General features: G+C 44.5%; 1 protein-coding gene across 3 annotated transcripts in view; it reads left to right on the top strand.

The window, feature by feature from the left end:
- The window catches only part of WIPF1 (WAS/WASL interacting protein family member 1), a 504830-nt gene extending 488819 nt beyond the window's left edge, over positions 1–16011 (top strand). For all 3 annotated transcript variants that reach the window (XM_086956166.1, XM_086956167.1, XM_086956168.1), the window contains 2 exons: positions 4481–4594; positions 14418–16011. In XM_086956166.1, the coding sequence (XP_086812292.1) occupies positions 4481–4594; positions 14418–14473 (170 nt within the window). In that variant the 3' untranslated portion in view covers positions 14474–16011. The remainder of the gene's footprint in view (positions 1–4480; positions 4595–14417) is intronic.
- The last annotated feature ends 1582 nt before the right edge of the window (positions 16012–17593 follow it).

Raw genomic sequence — 17593 nt, 5'->3', positions numbered from 1 at the left:
ATATTGGACAGGGAATATACATTCTATTCACCACCGCATAAGTTACACACCAGAATAGATCATGTGTTCTGCACCACTCCACTCCTGGGGTCGATCCTAACGGCGGAACACATGGGGAAAACTTTCTCAGACCACAGTCCGGTGGAAGTCACTTTTCAGTGGGGTAGGATCCCAACTCCCATACCAACTTGGCGCCTTAACCCGGACCTATTAGAGGACTCGACTTTCCGCGCATCACTAGAGATGGCCATTGTAACTTACTTTGACATAAACAGGGGGTCAGCGAGCGCCCGCCAGGTGGAGTGGGATGCTTTCAAGGTCACGATTCGGGGGGAAGCGATGAGCACACGGGTGGGCATGAGGCACATTGTGATGGACAAACTCCGGGAGGTGGAGGGAAGACTGGCGCCACTGGAGAGTGAAGCTGCCGGCACGAATGTGCCTTTCACGCCCCTACAAGAAGCACACATTCAACATGCAGAACTGTTAGAGGAGCTGCGTATCCTTGACTACCGAGAGTATACGAGTAGACAACATGCACAGGCAGACAAGGCGGGACCTTTATTAGCCCGGCTGGTAAAAGACGACCCGATACACTTGCCAATAATGGAGGTACTTGACCAGAGGGGGACCATGGCCACAACACAACTGAGCGTGAACGCTGCGTTTCAAGACTACTATGGGACGTTATACGGCCCGCACGACCCTATGGTAGATGGAGCCCTCGGGGACTTCATGAGGGGGTTGGAAATCCCAAAACTGGAGGAGAGACAGAGGAAAGAGTTGGCGAGGCCCATCACAGTGGCAGAAATTAGACAGGCCATCCGCGCCCTTCCACGGAACAAAGCCCCGGGCACGGACGGCCTACCAGTGGAATTCTATGGAGCCTTCATAGATCTTCTGGCACCACGACTACTGGAGGTTTATAGGGAGGCACTTAAGTCCCGGGGTCTTCCACAGACCACGCTACAAGCACTAATAGTATCACTGCTGACACCGGATAGGGACGGCCAATGCATGGCAAATTACAGACCGTTATCACTACTAAACACGGATTACAAAATATTAAGTAAACTACTAGCGAGCAGACTGACTCAATACATTCCGTCGCTCATACACCCAGACCAGTGTGGCTTTGTTCCGGGCAGAAGCACTGCTATGAACCTGCGGCGCCTCAGCCAAATCATGCTAGGTACACCGGGAGGGCCGGGGACGGAGGGCTGTGTATCACTAGACCTGAAGCAAGCCTTCGACTCCATCAAGTGGGACTACATGTTTGCGGTACTCGAATGTTTTGGGCTACCGATCGAGTACATTAGTTGGGTGAAGCTACTTTACACATACCCAACTGCACGGGTCCGCACAAATAGGTGCATATCGGCGCAGTTGGCAGTGGCCAAGGGTACCAGGCAGGGATGCCCATTATCCCCGCTGCTGTTCATACTAGCGCTAGAGCCTCTACTATGCAGACTCCGGAAGTCCGCGCAGCACAGAGGTGTACGAAGGGGTGAGACGACGCATGTGGTATCAGCGTACGCGGACGATATTATACTCTATTTCGGAGACCTGGGAGGGGACTTAGACCCGGTGCCCGAAATATTTAATACCTTTAGCACCATGTCGGGCCTTACGATTAGCGAACCCAAGTCATATGGGTTTTTCTTCTCTGCAACCAGGATGGAAACTCATCTTCCCTTTGCACCTTACTCTTTCCAGGTGGCGGAGCACACTTTCCGCTACCTAGGGTTACAAGTGTATAGAGATCCAAGGGACCTGCTAGAGGGCAACGTGGGAAGGGCGATTGCGAAGCTGAGGGCGCAGGTGCGATTTTGGATCACGCTCCCGTTAGCGGTGGCGGGCAGGGTGACTATTACCAAGATGGTGGTCCTGCCACGTTTGCTGTACTATTTTACCGGAATACCGCTGAAAATTCCCGCCGCGGTATTCAAAACACTTGACACCCTGTTGACGGAATTGGTCTGGGGCACCGGGAGGCGACGTATCAGCCTAAAGAAATTGCAGCTTCCCACGTCAGCGGGTGGTATGGGGGTCCCGGACCTCCGGGCATATAACTTTGCATGTCAACTGCAGTGGCTTGCCTACTGGCTGGCAGGACGCAACTTGCACGAAATCGATATGGCCGACTCAGAATGGAATAGAGGGAGGGTCCATGCCCTATTGCTCCCGAAGGCGGGGATCCCGAGATCCACACCCCCCCTTCTCCGCATAGCGATTGAACACTGGAGGCGGGCTGTGAAATACACATCTCCCACGTCAACCTATGCCCCTACGATACCATTACTAGGGTTACCAGCTGGGCTGCGAACACTATCAAACCACTTGCTTACAGATTGGCACGACTTGGGAGTGACCCAGGTGGGGGATTTCTTTAACGATGGCAAGATGATGGCTTTTGAAGACTTTCGCATTACACACCACTCACCCGGGAGGTTATTCTTGCTACACGCAGGTGTGAAATGTTACATAGCACAGGCATGGGCCCCCGACGGGACGGAGCCACCCACGAACCCGCTAATCACGATGCAGTATCTAATGGGGACTGGCAGCCACCTGACCAGGTGGATATCACATGGCATAAGGGAGGGCAGGGCCATATCACTACAACCATTACGAGATGAGTGGGAACACGACATTGGGCGAACACTCAGGGATACGGAATGGGACAGGATATTGAGATACCCCAAAAAGGTATCGAGGAACCAGAAGTTTAAATTCATACAGCTCATGCTCCTCCACCGGGCATATCTGACACCTCACCGCCTGCACACTATGTTCCCAAACACTCCTGATACATGCCCAAGATGTGGGGGGGAAGATGCCCGACTGGTTCATATGCTATGGGATTGCCCTAAGCTGGGGTACTACTGGGCCTCCGTGCAGTCTGATTTAGCCAGGCTGGTCCCTTCCAAACCATACAACACATTGGAATATACCCTCCTGGGATTGGGCCCTGTGGAGCGGAGAAAGAGCGTAGGTACACGGTTCACAGACTTAGCCATGATCTTAGCGAAGCGTGCTATCACCATGAGGTGGAAGTCCCCCAAGCCACCAGACCCTGAGATGTGGAGGGCGGAGCTAGTGAGGTGGGGAAAGGCTGAAAGTACGACGTTGCAGCGCGAAGAACGCAGAGGGCTTAGGAAGCTCCCCATTTCCCTAGACTGGAATGCTTTGTTGGGGTCATTGGAGTCGGGGAACGACTCGGATTCAGAACACACCATAGACTTGGGACACCAGGAATGAGGGTCGTTCCACTTCATAGACTGACACATAAGCGGCGGCAACCAACAGGTAGGACTCATCGCGCGAATATAGAGGTGCACGACCACAGATGGCACTCACACAACAGTGCCCAACCCCACGAGCCCCTAGTGCGCATACAACAGGGATGCTGTTATAACCGCCATGCACACGTGTAGGAATGTCTGACATCAAGGGCTGGTATAAAAGTGAAGAGGAAGTGCCTGAAGGGGGGGAGGGCAAGGGAGGGGGGAGTTTAGTTGGGGTGTTACAGTAACATATAGTAAAATGGAAATGTGTATATCCTGACAGAGCGGTCATATGGTGCAAATAAGAGACTTAAGTACAGAACTGTTATGCTCTGACTGTTATACCTTCGTTTATCCTGCCAATAAAGAAATTTTCAAAAAAAAAACTACGGGATGTAAATGTTTTATCTCGTAAGGTTGCCAAAGAATTATCTTTTTTTATATTGATGATAAATAATATGTAGATTTCTCGATATTAGGGCCAAAACGAAAGTGTAATTTTATAGCCTATTACCTAAAATAAATAGGAATACCTGTATGACAAGCAGGAAGACAATGAAGAGTTGCATGAGCAAGGTGAATTTTGAAAAGTTAGGCAAAGAAGTGTTGACTATTTGCCGAAACATAACCAACTGTTCTAAACATTTGATGCAAAGTATTTACGCCAACATCTGCGAATAAGCTGCATTTGAACCTGATTGGTGCCCAGAGCGCTCGTTTTATACCAGTTCTTTTGTTGCAGTGTTTTTTGGTTATTTCACAATATGAAAATCTATATTTGAAAATAAACTATCTACTGTCCAAACTCACAAAAATATGTCCTACATACTGATCATACACAGCTCACCGTGCACCTTTCCCTTCTGCGTGCTACATTTGACTTCTTGGAGATCCAGTCACTTCACACTGCATGAATCCGTTTAAATCATTGGGATCCCATGGTATAGACAAATGTCTCTCTGCGGCTAGTGCACACTCCCTCTTTCTGATGTCACTGAAGATCCCCATTCTTGATATTATAATGATCTGTATTATCATTTGTCCTTGCCCCACGCCCGGGGTGTAATATTGTTCCTTCTCTGCAGTAAGTGTCCTATCGGCTTCTGTCATCCATTCTCCTGTGCTCTTTGTGATGCCACAAGCTTGTAGCTGGTGCCTAATGTTCTGAACTGAAATGTGTCTTCTCTTCTCAGATGACTGGGAAAACAGATTTTCATTCCATCCAGTGTCTGATTTTCCACCTCCAGAGCCATTTGTGCCACTGAACAAAAGTTATCCCAGCAAACTGATGAGAAATGAAAACAGGGGTAAGTTGCAAAAAATTGTACATGAGATTTTTATCATAAATATATCAGAGAAACAATATATTTAAAAGTATAGGTTTTATGTATTAGTAAATACAAGTTGTGCCTACATTGTAATATTGAATGACTACACTCACAACATCAGTAATTCTTTGTGAGTGCCTTTATTTAATTATTCATTTGTTCTGAAAGTACATTTAATTGTTTCTCCCTAAATAAAGACCACGGATCAGAAGACACCCAGAGATGCTCTTGATACGGATTCCTCCCTCTTTCTCCACGCGGCCCTCCCTTAACTCTCCGCTTGAGAAGGGGGTGGATGAGGTTGAGTTTTAGTCTCATTGATTTATTGATTTATTTGTATTTTTACGCCCCCATCATGTACCCCTCTATGTAACCTATTTGTACTGTTTTGATTTATTGATTTATTGGTATGAGTACGCCACCATCTATGTAAAGCGCTCTGATATCTGCAAAGATCATGTCCGCGCTATATAAAACTTTTAAAATAAAAATAAAATAAATTGTATATGTAGAATGTTGCATACAAGAAGGTGTAGGATGCAATGTATGTTAACTTTGGTTAACTCTCAGCCAGTGCAGCGCGAAAATAACCGGATCAAATGTGTGTTATTGGAATGCGTGCCTTTCACGTCTTACCGGATTCAAGTAACAAAAAAAAGTGAAGAAAGCATTGGGCCCAGAAAGTGTAAAATATACCGGTAGGATAGCACATAAAGACTGTGAGCTTCGTATCTTCAGAATTTGAGAAAAAGATCATGTAATCTACCAGCTAATGAAGTTATAGGTGATGGGGACGCCATGAGGGGACGTCAAAGTGGTGCCTTGGATCGCTGGTTGGGTGGCCCCAGCTCTCCTGGATACCCAGATTCTCAGATCCACTTTGTGAGAGGTTCTGGCAGTCGGAGGCAATCCCACATGTATTTCCTGAGATAATAACAGTACCCCAACCCCAGGATAAGAAGAAAAAGACTCCCCATCCAAACCAGCAAACATTGAACATTCTTGCACACATCTCATGCACAACTTCGGAACACGCGGGGGTGCGCCTATCTGGACGTCTCCCGGCTTCCCATCACATCACCCAGGCTGCATTCAGGAAAATATAAACCAATTTCAACCCTGGAACCAATAATGAACATGTGAAACTTATTGCCTATTTATTGGATTATGCCAGTTATACATTACCTAGCCACCTCATCGACTAAGTTAATGTCAAATAATTTCGTCGGAGGTGCTAGGTGTAACCAGCGGAAGAGAGTCCTTGGAGTTGAGAGTCGAGACCGAGGCATGGTCAGAGGCAGTGTATTTCATTTTTTCATCTCTCCGAATTGAAGAAGGGCCAGATCTCGCTCCAGTGACAGCCGCCACTACCTCCATTGCTCGTGGACGTTGTTGTAACGCATGGGAGTCAGATAGGATTGCACTAGTTCCATTTTTCGCCCTCTTCCTCAGTGGTCTCTGGGGCTTCTTCCGGGGAGCAACGATCACGTTGTCTGCTTGTCTGGGCAGGCTCTCAATCAAATCCCTCAACAGGGGAGGCCAGGTGAAAAAGTGCACTTCCTTATTATGAGTTACTTGAAGCCTGGCAAGGAATAGTATAGCGTACGCTATACTAAGTTTTCTGAGTCACTTTTTAGCTTCTGTGAACAAGGCCCTCTGTTTTTGGACTTTCCTGGTGAAGTCTGGAAAGATCATCACTCTGTGGTTCTCCACCATAATGTCCGTTCTGAGGCGTGCCTGGTTGAGGATATCATCTTGATCCTTGAAGTGTAGCAATTTAACTACTACAGGTCTGGGGCCCTCTCCCGGCAATGGAGGGGTCGCTGGCTCTCGGTGCGCACGTTGAGGTCCCTAGAAGGGGCAGTAACGGCTGCTACTGGACTAGGTGGTAAGGTTAATTAACAAAAAACTCCCTTACCTTACAACGGCCGCCCACCACCTCCCCTGCGTCCTCTCCATCTTCCAGGTTCCAGTCCTGGCTGGCAGCAGGAAGCACACAGGCTCCCCTGAGCTAATCACAGTACTGAAATGCAGCATTGTGATTAGTCTGAGCGCCATAGATCGGCGCTCAGACTCGAACAGGGAGCCTGTGCATGTTCCGAACCAGGCTGTGTAATGCAGCCTGGTAGGAACATGCAAAGTGTGCTTGAACTGTTTGTTCGGCCTAAGCGGGCCGGCTAAACAGTTTATGCGCACTTTGGGAGTGCACAGCACTCCTGCCCTGCTCTGGCCTGGCCAGCCCCGCCGGCCCCAAAAAGGCCATTGACTGCATGCAATCAGAAATAAAATGACAATAAAGATACGTTATTGTCATTTTATTTTTCCTATTTTGCGCAGTGAATCAAAGCTCCTCCGCCTTAGCGGAGGAGCTACAGCTGAACTGAGAAGGGGGAGAGGCCCTCTGGAGCTATCTCGTTGTGGAGCCATTGCTCTTGTCATGTTCGCTCCTGGGCCTTCAATGAGCTCTGGCAGTCTGATAATCCAAAGATTGTTTCTTCTGGCTCTGTTTTAAGCATCCTCCACTCGAATTTCCAATTTCTTTACTTTGCTTTCCATGTTTGACACCCATTTGTGCATGGATGCCATCTCGGGGGTGGGTGGGGGGTATATCTTCCAAGGTGTGCTCTGTGGTGGTGACCATCTCTGCCAGCCTTCGGTGGTCATCCCTCAACAACCCTGGGCCTGTCACCATGGTATCTATTTTTCGTTCAAGTCAGGGCTGCTACTCCACGTAGGCGGAGGAACATCGCCCCTTTGCTTTCTCGCATAACGAGAAGCAGAAACATAAAATGGTAGGCGTTCCTGTTCCAGGAAGGGGAGGAGTGGCTTGCCCACTGTTATGGGCGCTGACTGTTTGGTCGGCCCCAGGGCCGACCAAACCAGTCATGCACACACTGCATCCTGCATCTGCAGCCTACATAGAGAAAATACCCCCCCCCCCCCCGACGCCTGTGGGGTCGGCATCCTAGCTAATTAAAACGCTGCCATTGCAGTGTTATGATTGGCTTAGGGGAGGAGAGGGAGGCAGCCTGCTTCCTGTAATGCGATAGGCGCAGAGAGGAGACGCGAAGCAGGACCGGAGGTGATTTAAAAAAAAAAAATTAAACACCCATCCCATACCCCCCCTCCGTCCCCCAACGCCACCCGCGTTGCACAGATGGGCATCCGTACCTAAGTATGCACTGTTCAGGCTTAGGTGGTAGCGAGAGATGGGGTCCCCACACATTTTAGTAAAGCCCCCAGTATCAGTTGGCACTCCCACCTTCAAATCTAGACACATGGCCTACCAAACTCTGATTTTTCCAAAATATCACATGATTTGCAGTGCTTAGTCCTAATGCTGCGATACTTGGAATGGAAGGCCCGCCTTCTGGTGCATTTTACAAGCCCTCTGCGAAAAATAAAAGAAAGGAGAAGCCTGAGTAGAAGTGGAAAAAAATACAGATCCAAACAAACTATGGCACTACCATTTTGAGACACATTTTGAATTCTACTCTGCGGAGAGCAGAACATTTTAGCACATATATCTACTTTAACTACAAATGAAGATGTCCAAGGTGCTCAACACCCAGACTGAAAAAGGTATGCTGCAGCACACAACCTCCACCAGCTGGACTGGAAGAAGGTGATGTTACTAAAATTCATTCAACTTCTAAAATCCCTAAAAATCGAGCCAGAGTCAGTTGCTTGGAAGTTCTTTTTTCATCCAAGGGCAGAAAAGAAAGTGAACGTACACATTATGCAATCAAGTACTGCAGAAAAGACATTGTGGCCCATACTCCTTCAAAACAAGCGGCCTAATAGAGCACCGATGTGTCTTAATCCCCAATAAGTATTGTACAGGTAAAGCGCCAGTCTGCAGCAGGGAGAGGTGGTTCCATGTTCATGGTTGACAATACTTACCACATATTGCAGAAAATGCAAGAAGATTCTGTGCTTTGGCAAGGAAAACTGGTGAGACCTCTTTCTAATGGGGCTGATGCACATAAATTGCATTGTGTTACGTCTGTTTCTAGACTTGTTAATTTATTTTTGCTAGAATCCAGTTTATTTGCTGCTGCAGACTTTCCAAAATTACAAGTTCCTAATAAATTGGGAAATATCTCCTTTTGAGCCCTCACAAGATGTGGAGTTTACAGGAGCCCACTTTAAGCTAGATCTGGAAAAAGTGATGCTCTCACAGTGGAGGTTTCAGAAGATCAAATCACACCTCACTTCCATCTTGACACAGGAGGATTCAGCAGTAAGATCCTGGCAACAGATTCAAGGGGACATGGCAGCTATAATGATGGCAGTTCCTTGTTCAAATATTCATCCAGAGCTACTAATGTCTTGTCCTCCCGATCTCACAGGACTTCATCCTAGGAAACTGTGTTTTCTCCTTCAAATTGTACAGTGGTGACCATCAATAACCTCAGTCAGGACATGAGGTGCATGGATGGAGGATCAGATTCCTAAACACCAATGGTATCATTTGAAAAGGAGACATTCATCTGTTTGTAGGTAACTGAAGGTGATTTGCTTGGCTCAAATGGAATTTGCCCTATCTTTGATGGGAAAGGTAGTTCTGCTCAGGATGGCAAATAGGCAAGCCAAATTTTATATAGTCAGTCACAGAGGAGCATATTCAATATCACTTTATACGATTTTGACAGCTATTTTTCACTGGGCAGAGAAATTCTTTGGATCTCTATCTGTAGTTCATATTAAAGGTGTGCAGAATTCCCTCCAATGACCAAGGCCTGGCTTCAAAGTTTATCCTACTGTAACACGAATAGCGATCTGTACGTGGACACCATACCTGCAGCGTTGCGTCCAAAGGATATTTGGGGCCCCTTCAAAGCCTATTTAGTGGACATGAACACCACCCCCTCTTCACAACCCCTGGACGGGCTGCTCCCCACAGGAGTGGGGTGACACACTACAAGGTGGGCATACGCCTCTCAGATGCACCCATTTGTATATATATTTAATCTTACAGGGGGTTGGACTCAACCTTCTCAGATTACAGATGAACATTGTGGGGTTGGAAAGCATTGTCTGGGTGTTCTGGTTACATAGATAGGCAGTTACTGATGCAAAGTCGGTTGGAGGGTGGGGGAGACCATCTCGGCAAATGTATTCAATGTTCACTGTATGATTCAACATGGAGTTACTTACTGCGGTGCGGCAGTGTACTACATATCTGAATGCTGAGACTTTTTGTATTTTGGAAATGGAAAATAAAGTTAAAAAAAAAGGTGTGCAGAATTTATTAGCAGAAATACTCAGCAGAAAGTGTCCATCTTCTCAAGAGTCCTGATTATGTCACAAGATTGTATGAGGTGGTCACACCGGTTTTAGACATTTTTGTAGACCAACGGAACTCCCTTTTTCCAAGCTTCTGTTCAATGGTTCAGGAAGAGCGGGCTAGGGAGATAAATGCATTCTCATGTCCATTGCCTCGGTAAATCCTTTTTGCATTTTCACCATTTCCTTTGGGTGCAAAATAAAGTGTTAAATTAAATAAAACTGTCTAAGGGATACCGAACTGGATTTAAAGTGATGGTTCCCTTGGCAGAGTTAAAAACCATGAGAAGGGGCTATCATAAAAGCTCAATGGACCATGATAGCCTTAACGTGTATGTGCAGTCAGGTCGACAAGTTTCACACCTATAGATCCCACCAGAGCATTGGTGTTTCTTCATGACCTAGAAGATCCCTATCCCACACCTAGGGAGTGATGTGTAGTTCCAGGTACTCCACAATAGGAAAAATACCTTATTATATGATTATCCAACCTAGATAAAACATAGAAAGAATTATATAACCAGTTTTTATATTATTTATAAATGGGTGCTTCTCATATAGCACACTGACTGCTCAATTCTCCCCATGGTAGACATACTCATGCTTTAAAAAGGGCTCTTAAGAGTTGCCGCAAAGTGAAGGATGTTCATACATACATACAGAAGGCCAGGCAAGCAACAACCAACCTATGGAGAACGTTCTAACCTGTGTGACCGACCACCTTTACCTCGAATTCCAACTGCACACAAGGCATCCTCATGAAGCACTGGCTATGTTACACTCAAGGTCCCTGGAAATTCCACGATCCGCTTCTCCTTTAAGTGTACCCAGAATTTTAAAGACTTCCTGGTACACACCAAGCCGAGAACCACACTTATACCATAACAGAATTCCCTTTAAACTCTACCTTCTGTCATGGGTCTTTACCCATTTGGTTCCTGTTAGGTTTGCCACTTGACCAGATGTCCCACAGAGATCCAACTTTGCCTGGGGCAGATTTGGTCACAAAGGAATCACACTAATTGTAATACCAAGCATTGTGTCTATCTTATAACCTGCCCCTGTGACCTGCAATATGTGGGAATGACCACTAGACCGGTAAAAACTAAGATGATGGAATACCGCAGCAATATCCAATGCAAACGCAACACCATAAAAAATCTGTCCATTTCTGCGATTCAATCATACACCTGATGATCTACGGTGGACTATCTTGGGAACCAACCACCTATGGAGTAGTATGACCCTCTTTAGAAGAGAATTACAATGGGTGTTCTGCCTCTATACCAACACTTAGTGTCTAAATGATGATATACTGCGGTGTGAATTGTAACCATTTGCAGTTAAACACCCTGTTACACGTATAATACCGATCACAGAGGATATATGTACTGTTAGGCTACTGCCCCGTTTGCATTCATTTATTATTCAACTTTTCAACATCTCATGCTGGCTAATACCAACATATCTCCCTCAAGTGTTTCTCTATTAATTGTAGACATTACCTCTATGTTGTAAGGGTCCCTGGCAAGCTCAATAGCTCAAATAACCTATGGAAGCAGCATCTCTTGCCTTAAAAGTGATTTGTCTGGTTAACCGACCCTCACAGCAACTTCCTTATGTTTGGGAATTGTCACGTGCACTGACCTGGTCCCATCCGCGACCCTGTATCATCTGGAACCCTGTATCATCTGGTTGTGCCTCACGTTCTGGTGAGCTTCCTTACCCGGACTGTGTATTCCTTATGCAGTGCTGTCATATATATATGCAGAATCGCTAGTGATCACATTCCAAGTCCCCCTATTGACATACATTCATAGGCTACGGTCCTTTCCATAACCTCTATATACACAGCCCCCGGCCCAACGGGGACTTCGTTTGGTTTTGCAGGAGTATAATTTTTAGTTCAATAAGGCAGCTGCATTCATCTTGTTGGGGGGACCCGCAGACAATACATCATTCCTCCTTGCATGCGTAAGCAGGTTACCGCCACGTCAGTGGACTCTGTACCTTTAACTGGTTCGCATGCACACAACGGACCACAGTTGTATGAAGAGCTTCTCATAACTATGTAACTAGATATTCCAGGCCTAAATATACAAGAACAAGTAAGTCGTTTCCCTTTAGGTAACTTGTTCCACACTCAGCCAACAATCAAACTGTCATATGGAAACCAAACATCTCCCTCCCTTAATACACTAATCCTTCAAAGAGGTGATCGAACCATATAAAACAAGGAATAGCAGGAACCTCTGTTTAAAAAAAATATTTTCATTCATTTATTCGTCTTAAAAATGGTTTTGGGTTTCTGGAAAAAACAGTATCCCTATACAGTACAACAATCAAAAACACATCTTAAGAAAGAGAGTATAAAAAAGTAGACAAATACAATATGTCTTAAAGTATTACACATCCATCATGTGACTGTATCCAGGGCACGGAGTTCAGTAATTGTGCAATTGGTACTCTTCGCTGTGCCTTGTGTTGACAGATTGCGTAAGCACCAATTGACAAATGTTATAAAAACTGGTTTTGTAATATCTTTCTATGTTTTACCTAGGTTGGACAATCCTATAATAAGGTACTTTCATATTTGAAAGTACCTGGCACTATACATCACTCCATAGGTGTGGAGTAGGGATCTTCTATGTCCAGAAGAAAGGCAGAAGAACTGGTGGGACCGATAGGCGTGAAACTTGCCGACTTGACTGCACATATAAGTTAAGGCTATCTTGGTCCATTGAGCCCTTGTAATAGCCCCTTCTCATTGTTTTTAACTCTGCCAAGGGAACCATCACAATAAAACCAGTTCGGTATACCTTAGACCATTTTAATTCATTTTGCACATTATTTTGCATTTACTCCACCCTACACGTTTCACGTTGTCCTGCATCATTACGGCTTAATACTAGAAAGAACTCCAATAAAGATCCTTTTTGCATTGCAATACTGACCTGACAAGAAGCACAACCTATGATGAAGCATGACATTCATTTGGATGTGTGAGGAAACTAAGAAATAATGATTAGGATCCCTGTGGGTTCTCCAACCTAGCCCCCTACCTTTTCTTTCTTCTACAGGAACAGTACTGTTGTAATTTCTTATTATTTATATATTTACTTCTTTGTTTAGCATTTTCGGTAAATTGTGTAGTTGGTATTTACCAGCTGTTTTTCCCCCACCTTTGTATCATAATTTCATGCCCCATCAAACTTCTAGAACCCAACGGGAGTGCAGGTTAGAATGTTGAGAGGGTTCTCTTAGACTCTTGAGATGTGTAATTGTTTGTTTGGGAGCACCTGTTAGCGAGAATAAATCTTCTCACCTAAATCGTATCCCGGAGTTCTTTGGGCTTCCATTTTAACATTCACCTTCTTGATTTAGCTTGAGTATTCCTCATCTGTTACGTCTGAAATGAGAAAGCTAACGGTGTCATTACCCTTTTTATATCTACTTTGATGTTTGACACGTTTTGTCTTTGAGCTCATGTTTTTCCATCTGGAAAAAATTATTTTCAAAAAGCCAGTTAGGAGTAAGTTTGGAACCTGTTTTTTTTTTCCCTCAACAAACAGAAAGGAGAGTAACATGTAACAGTGTTGGGAGTAGTATGATAGGACCATAGCATATTCTTAGTAGATTGAACTATGGGTGTAGTAGATACCATAGCTAACTGTAAGGCTATTTATTAACTTTGTAATGCTTGTGATTTAAGTGATAAAGGAGTACTCGAAGAGCCCCTTTACAACTAGCGGACGTTCTTATTAAAGTGTGGGAAAAATTGGGGTTAGGCGTAATTGGCCCATTACAGTGACAGGAATGCAGGAGAAATTTATTCTTTTTTTAGTAGATTATTTTTCGAAGAGGATTACTATCAAGTTCGTAAAACCGTATTTGTTTCTTGTCTGAAGTTTTCACAGGTGAAGGTGAAGGAGTACAACTAGTTACAGAAGAAATTAGGAATGTTCGCCAAAGTTTAGCCCTTAAACATGTGACTACCCCTTTATACTGTCCTTGTGCCAATGGGTTGGTGGAACGCAGTAATAGGATGATTAATAAAGCCTTAAAGTTAGCTATTGTATCTACTAAACCCTTAGTTCAATCTATTAGGAATGTGCTATGGTCCTAAATCAAGATGGAAAAACATGTTTTGGATTGGTATAGGTGAGTGGACTGCCTGTCTTTGGTAGGTTGGATTCCTCATCTGTTGTGATTGAAACATGGAAGAATGGACACAGAGTAAGAGAATTATAGGTAAGTAATTCAAGCATTTGTTGACATTGTCGATAGATGGCAGGTTTCTCTAGTGAGAAATGGCCATTTCCCCAAACTTTTTAAATAGTAATAAAGTGCATATGTACTATCTGACTACATGTATAATACAAAGTGATCCGCACTCTTAACAGGTACGCAAAGCAGGGCAGACACAGAAATCGTTCTGCAACTTCATATGTGTTCATAGAATAATGCAATTGTATTTATGACAAAAGTGTACATAATGCTCTTTTTCTTTTAGGTAGCTCCGGCAGGAAAGAAAGAGGAGCTCCCCCACTGCCACCTATACCAAGGTGAAATGGGTGCCAAATCTTAATTGGATTGCTGCTGTCACTTTTGTGTCTGTGCAAAACATACTATGCAAAAGTGGTTAAAATCCACCAACCTAGCTTTATCAATTTTTATGAACCATGTGAACTGTTTGAAAATCTCTTTCTCAAATTTCAACTCATGTTGTCATAGTTCACATATTTGTTAATTTGCTAGATTACACAGCTAGCTAGGTCTTTGTGGATCTTAAATTCCAGGATCCAATTCAGTGAAAGATGTACACTGAGTCCTGAAGCTGGGTTTAAGAATGTCTGTTTCAAAAACTATTGTTAAAACAGATTACTTCTGCATAATGTACTATTTTTGATGCCCGGTGGTTCGGGCCGAGCTACCCCTTTTCTGTTAAAAAAGTCAATTGGCTTCAAAGTTTAGGATGCCCTGTAGTAGCTGCATGTTTATCGCATTCCTAGCCATTCGCTGCTTGTTTGCTGACTTCCAAAGGGCTATTGAAGCCACATTTTAAAAGAACTTGAGGATATTTATGCGAAGACTATCTTTTCTGCTGTGCAGAGAAAATCTCAATGACAAAGTGCCTGTTGGCACCGTGCAACATGGAAACGTGTACTTTTTGTGCTGGTATGGTATTACTGTAGCTAAAGTAATATCCATGGGGTCCTCAGTAATCCTCAACAAGAAGCTGATTTTCTGCTCTTGCCGTGCCTTTATTATTTCTTTTTTGCAAAGCCTTGCTACTTTTTGGTCATTATCTGATTGTTTCTTACTTTTTTTCTTTTTTATGCCAAAATACATGTAGAGGGAAACGCACTTATCCCATTTGAGTGTAAAACTACCATTTATGTAAACTTAACTTGTACTGTAGACCAGTCCTCAACTTTTACCGCATTATAATGTTGGATTATTTGTTGTGTGTTAATGTCTAAATGTAGTACATACAAAGGCTTGAACAAACAGGCAATTAACGATATTTCTAAATGTCTTTGTACAAATGTGGCACTATAGGAGAATCAAATTTAAACAACCGCTTTAGAATAATAGCTACGTATTTCATTATCAATAAATAAATTATATAATTATACAGAAATATGTCTGATGGTACCAACAAGTTTGGTGTCCTAAGAATTTAAAAACAAAACGTAGATGACAGTCACACTGGCTGTTCTCCGCTTTACTTCATTTTGCGCCTCATAAACTCATAGGTACACACAACATACCCAGATACAGGGAGCAGAGTTTTGCTTCATTCTCCTACATACCACTTTTCAGCAGCTTGACTCTGAATTATGTTTTCCCCTTGGAGGGTCTGCACTTGCTGAGGTATTAGCAGTACCTCAAGATGTCCCTGGCAGCAGCCGTTTGTGTATTTCATCTCTCTGCTTGTTTTGCAGCAGAGAGGTTTGATGGCATAATGAACTAAATGCAGCATTTTAGCACAAAAGTTACTATATGTATTTAAATTTGCAGTAAAATCGCCAAAAAAATTACTAAAAATGCATTGCTCCGTTTAACATTTTTTTATCCAAATAAATCTTTATAATAATGTGAAACAGTTGTATCGATCTCTTTATTTCCTATCTTCAAGGAACATGGCAACATTATCACGTAGTTGTGGCTGACCCCTCCTCTGAAACATACTTCCTGTTTTAAATAGAGCCTTTGAGGTTGTCCTTTGTGCTGACACAGGTTGGGTGGAAGAACTTTGAGACATCATAAAGTAGATTTGGTAAGCTGTGGTCGCATTCATTGAAAATCCCTGATACTTTCAAACCCACCACTAGCCTTCATAAGTAAACCAGCTGGGCAGAAAGACTAAATCCCATCCCCGCCAAGCTATAATCCCAGGTCCGATCGGACCTGCAGAGATGGAAGCATTATCCTATCTCGTGGCTTTGACGGATAGCTGCTATCTAAATGACGATTTTACCTAAGATACTATATGTCTTCCAGACCCTTCCCCAGTGATCCCCAATAGGCTGGATAAAATGCATGCAATCTGAGCTTTCATCTTCCATTTGGCAAGGCCGTAAACCAAGGCTGAAACAGCTAGTTGGCGCTCTCTCACACACCGAAGGTCAACTAGACATCCCAGATATTCAACTTTATGATAAAGCTTTGCAGTTGAGATACTTGGTCGAGTGGCACCGCACAGAGTCAGAGAAACGTTTGTTGTTTCAAGATCAGGCAATAGCGGGTACCTCCCATAAGAAGATTACCTTCCTCTGTAGGACGCATCGGCCCCCTAATTTATATGCCTCCCAGATCCCACACACTATTTTGACCGCTTGGGACCAGACCAATAGGAGACATGGACTGACGACCTTTCCCTCCCCACTCACGATAATCCAGATTTTGCCCTGGGATGGTAGTCTTCTTTCCTACTTTGGAGAGCTACGGAGTGCTGCGCACTGGATCACCTCTTTGATGTACAGAGGGTAATTCCTTTTCCTCAACCTAAGGCAGACCATGGCCTCCCCGAATCAGAGAGGCCACACTATCTTCAGCTTCGCCACTGGGCACTTCACCAGACATTAGGCCACAGGCACAGCGACACCTCACCTCATATGAGAAAGGGTTAATCACACGCTCCGACAAGAAACTGATTTTGGATCTCTACAAAATGTTGATCACACGCTATAAGCTTACTTACCATGCTGGTCGTGCTAGGTGGGAGAAGGACTTTGGGAGGGCACTTACTAATAAGGAATGGGAGGGGATGTGTTATAGGGCCAGGCACACCAATAGCAACATGGGCCTTACCGACACACTGACCAAATTGGTCGCTTACTGGTATTATACTTCAGAACGCATACACAGCACTGTTCCCTTCCCAGAGCGTGGACTGCTGGAGGGGGTGTGGGATATCAGGCACGCTGGTACACATTCTTTGGGGATGTCCACATTTAAAGCAATACTGGTCCCAGATTATAGCTGATATAGACAAACACTTGGATACAGAACTTCCCAGACTCCTTGAATACAACCTTTGGGGGGGTGCCAAATCCCCTTACTTATCCCCTTAAATCTTTGAGGGGTCATCAGATTGCAATGGCACTGGGCTCGGCTGTTCAGAACATCCTGCTCCACTGGAGGACACCACGGGTCCCTACCTACACTGCCTGGCTCCAGCGT

The sequence above is a fragment of the Lissotriton vulgaris genome, chromosome 2_1, assembly GCF_964263255.1.
Source record: "Lissotriton vulgaris chromosome 2_1, aLisVul1.2, whole genome shotgun sequence".
NCBI lineage: Eukaryota > Metazoa > Chordata > Amphibia > Caudata > Salamandridae > Lissotriton > Lissotriton vulgaris.
Note: the sequence above shows the minus strand (reverse complement) of the source record. Positions and strands in the feature narration are given on the sequence as shown.